General features: G+C 42.1%; 1 protein-coding gene across 2 annotated transcripts in view; it reads right to left on the bottom strand.

Moving 5' to 3' along the window:
• Positions 1 to 2,158, bottom strand: part of LOC308379913 (metalloproteinase inhibitor 2-like) — a 10,263-nt gene extending 8,105 nt beyond the window's left edge. The window contains exons 1-2 of one of the 2 annotated variants that reach the window (XM_080857182.1): positions 2,110 to 2,158; positions 1,775 to 1,959 (exon numbers count right to left, since the gene is read on the bottom strand). In XM_080857182.1, coding sequence (XP_080713308.1) covers positions 1,775 to 1,904 — 130 coding nt within the window. In that variant the 5' untranslated portion in view covers positions 1,905 to 1,959; positions 2,110 to 2,158. Of the gene's footprint in view, positions 1 to 1,774 lie in introns of both variants that reach the window. The other variant, XM_080857181.1, reaches the window with a different exon arrangement.
• Between the last annotated feature and the right edge of the window lie 2,531 nt (positions 2,159 to 4,689).

Genomic DNA, 4,689 nt, shown 5'->3' with positions numbered 1-4,689 from the left:
GGAGAAAACAGCACAATATCATAGCACCATACACAATACAATGTACCACAACACATTAGCAAATGTCGAAACTAGCAGAACATAGTGAAATGTGGGGAAGGCTTCTCCAGTAAAATAGGAATGCTGTGAGGCATTCAGGACCGAAAGACTCCACCACAGAGCCAGGCAGCATTTTAATGGGAATTCGGCAGGACAAACTGAGCCCTGTTAGGGCTGGCATTAGCATAAGTTTGTGTGTGGAGCCAGGGGTCTGTGAATGTTCAAATAAACCAAAATAAACAGACATTCTGGAGGCCGAGAGGCTACAAGGGCACGCGGACACCAGGCCCGGAAACCCTGTTTTGATTGCGATTTAGAGTGTTAGAGGGGAAATACCGGTAGGTGGCTACCTGTCTGGAGTCCATATCCTCCTATTTCAGACAATGAGTCAGCTCCCCACAAGGGATCTCTGTTTAGCTCATCAAGAGATCGGATTCGCTAGTCCTCCTGTCCTTTGATGTGCCCTCTTTCATCATAAATAAACCCTCTGTTCTTCTCGTACTGATCGAATAGGACAAAGAATGCTGACATTGCCATGAAGCATGTTAGAATAGAATCCAACTAAAATCTACCTGAGACAAAACATTTACAACTAAAACAGAGAGGGGGGCAATAAGAACAAAGATGGAGAGATGGAAAAGGGCTTTCACAAAGAGCTACCTCGTCTGGGGAAGTTTTCATCTGCTTGTAGAGGACTGGAAGCAGATGGAAATTATATTTGCACACACTGACCATCCCTCCTCTGACCTAGATCCTCGCCCTCTCTCTAGCCCTGCTTAGGGTTTAACACTTGAATTTAGTGTCTACAGGAGAGGCCTGATTGTAGTTTTACTGTTTAACTAATAATAGGTTTTGGAACAATGATGGTATGGCCAGCTGCCATAAACAATGATAGCATACCAGTTAACAGTTGACTGAAGTGTCTGTATCCATCACCTTGTTATAACATGCAGAGTTCAAATACATCTGCTGATTCATCTAAAACGATATGGATACTGTATGACGCACACACTAAGATTCTCTCTGCCTCTCTATCTAACCACCCCCACTCTATTTAGCCCAGCTGTTTAGCTAGGTATCCATTATATATCTCTACTACATGAATAGAGGTTTTGGTTTAAAAGCACAATGTTGGCAGACAGGATGATGATGCCCACAACAAAGAAAATCTGTGACATGATTAATGAAAACTCTAAAGAAATGTTAAGTCAATGGAAGGCGCAAGACTAGTGTGCGAATAGTGCCAGATGCGGACGATTTTCTGCAGGAACAAAAAACTAATAGAAAACTATAAGCAAATAGTTTTGCGGAGAATCAAAGCAGTAAGGTTCTCCCTGTGCAAATTGAAGCTTACATCCTGAATGTATTATTTTCTGTTATATAGCGTCTAGGAATTCAAGGAAAGAACAGTGGTTTGAGGTTTATGTGTTTTTCTTTCAGAAATTAGGTAGATGACATACTGACTCTCCACCCTCTCCCGTGAGTCCACCCCAAAGCGGTAGCAAGAAAAATTGTTGTTTCTTCTAAAGGAGACCTAATCCTAACCACAGAAGTATTCAACGGACTTGGCCGCAATTGAACTTGCTTGTCATGAGTCCGTCTACGCAGATATAGTATGAATAAAGTTAAACGAACATTCAATTAAACAAAATGTTTACATTTTGAACCTAAAATGTACTAAAGTAAGTCGTAATTTTCTATAGGGGAATGAATGTGAAATTAGTGCATGACTTACCGACGTCTGCGTTGCAAAAAGCCTGTTGAGGATGCACAGGAGAGCAACTGCAAGCTTCGGCGATTTCTTTCACTCGCCATAAAAGCAGCACGACCAGTGTAGCAAAAATACTGTTGTTTGGATTATTCATATTTATATGATTTCTTCTCCTGTACCGTGCAACAGATTAAATAGCTCCGTCTCTGCTGTGTGAAGAAATTTGGAATGAGAAGCACAACAACTATTTCAGTGTTGTCCAAACGATGTCCCGCCTAATTGTTCAGTGTTGATGTCACATATAATATCTGATACACTTCTACGAACCGAAAAAAACATACATCTGATCATGCACTAACTTGCGTTTACAGGAGACTTTTCATCGTTGGCGACGTTGACGAACTCCGCCCTGCGTTGAAGTCTGCATGAACTATGCAAGCGCTTGTGCTTTATGCTTGCCTGACCGAGCTCCGCCCTCCGTCCATGACATATGTGCACTGCATCAGTTCAGTAACGTGACGACATTTTCCTACGAAATCTCGTTTAAAAATGTTTTTAAAAATGTTTTTTTCCTATTTCACCACAGGCCTTCTGAACTTCTTGAAAGACTTTAGGAGCGCGAGCACGCGCCCGTGCCAACATTCACAGATGCTGCAGATGCTGCGCTCTCAATATAAATGTGTTTCATCAGATGAATAGAACCCATAGTTTAACTTTTTTTGCCGTATGAAAGTATGGTGGTATCACCGAGTTCAGTGAAGCAGCACAGCAAAATCTCTCAGAATGTCTGACTCTCCCATCAGATAGCCAACTGTACCCACCAACCATGTTCAGTGTCAGGACTGCTGGGTCTCCAAAAGAATATGAGAATGACAGGATTTGTAACTGTGGCTGATTATTACTTTGATGTTTGTTTCGTAAAGGGTTGATCACATTTGGTCCACATGACGAGGAATCTTAGAAAAAAGAAATGTGCTCCTTTTAATTAGAACTGAAGGTGCATCAAAGGTGTGTGAATCACAAACCTATCATATGTGGGTTAAATGTGAGGTTCTTTACTTTTGCAATAAACAAAACCCATTTCATAATATATTTTGATGGGGAGAGGGTATAATTATAGGTGTCAATACTGACGCTGAGTTGTACTCTGGAGTCATGAGGTGTGTCACCCCCTGTGTCTGCACCCAACCTGGCACTTCAGACACTACTCTTCCCTCCAGTCAGTGCTTCCTGCCCAAACTTGTAGGTGATACTGTCAGTATAGCTTTTTCACCCCATGAAATTATTGTCCTTTTTCTGTCTTCTAAATTAATATTTATATATTTAACCAGCACAACGATCCAGAGACAGTACAGTCTGTAACATTCTGTTGTTCTTATGTACTCCCCTGTGCAACAAATATGAGAGGTATGTGCTGATGAAATCTCCAGACTCTCAAGACTTTTTAAAGTGAAGATCACTATCATGAAGATTTTGTACATAAACAGGTAAGACTTGGACAGAAACACCAACGTATCTGAATGATACCATCACAAGTGCTACCCAGCGTATCCTGGCAGAGATTGAAAAAACTAGACGTAACGCAATGCGTTGCAAAATATGACCGCCGAACTGTTCAGTAGGTTTTGGCACAGCATGAGTCATGGTTGTCAGTGTGTTTGTGTGTTTTTATGTCTTTTGTGTGTGTAAATTGGTTTGTGTTTCATTTTTATGTATTAAAGGAATTATTTGTGCATGCGAACATATGTCTACTGTGTGTGTGTATGTGTGCATACAAATGTCTACTGTGTATGTGTGTGTATCTGTTGCAGTTTTGACCATGCATTATGGTTTAGTTTTGACCATGTCAGCCAGAGATACCTGCAATTACATCACCTCATGTTCGCTTTTTCATTATTAAGTAGGTGGCGCTATACATAAAATGAGTGGTTATGGGATGGGTTGACATGGCCCCTTTAGACAAACATACAAAAAACATGTGGCCCTCCTAAGCCCTACAGATCTTGGGATATTCGTAGAAAACTGTGTCAGGCCACCTACAGGCCAGTTGGTGTACAGTCACATAAACAAAAAAATATTGTATGGCCCCCCATGGACAAAATGGCACGAAACTTGGCATGCATTCAGAGGGTCTCAAAATGATCCACCACTTTCAATTTCGTGCACTTTCGACAATATATGCATAAGTTATAAGTGACTGGAGTTGTGAAGAGTGCATAGTTTGAGGGTCTGCCTAGCCCACACCCTTCAAACTTTGTAAAAGACTCTCATAACTTTTAATTCCCCATTGCTGAAGAGTAACCTGACCACGTTTGAAGGCATTACCATTAAATCCGTAGGAGGAGTTCAATCACATGCGAGGTGTGGAAACAAAGTGAAGTTTCCAACCACCAACAGGTGGCGCTATAGGTGATATCAGTCAGGCATATGTACGCGTTCGGGCCGGATCCAGCGTCCACCCTAACACATTGTCTCTGGATCAAACAATGTACGCAACAGTTATAAGAGACTTTGTGTTTTGTAGCAAGCACTAGTTGGCAAAGTTTGAGGGTCTGCCACGCCCACACCTTCCGGCTAATGAGAAAATCCAATACAACTTTTAGTTGCCCATGGCTTAAGAGTAGCCGGACCACATTTCAAGGCGTTACCATTAAAGCTGTGGGAGGAGTTCGATCAGATGCGAGGTGTGCAAACGCCGTCAAAACACATCTTCCACTCAAAATGGCCGACTTCCTGTGGACCTGCCACCATGGCGTCGAGAGACTTTTTGGTGCGTCCAAGCATGATGAAGACGTGTACCGAATTCCGTCAAGCTACGCCAAAAAAAACCCAATGCGCAGGTTTTTTTGCAATGTTCTAGGGGGCGCTACAGAGCCATTTTGCTCCATCCACGGACAAAATTTCTACCAAAGATGGACGGTTACAGGCTTGATGTCCCT

This window comes from Sprattus sprattus (genome assembly GCF_963457725.1).
Source record: "Sprattus sprattus genome assembly, chromosome: 18".
NCBI classification, from domain to species: domain Eukaryota; kingdom Metazoa; phylum Chordata; class Actinopteri; order Clupeiformes; family Clupeidae; genus Sprattus; species Sprattus sprattus.
The sequence above is the reverse complement of the archived record's forward strand: the minus strand, read 5'-3'. Positions and strand labels throughout refer to the sequence as shown.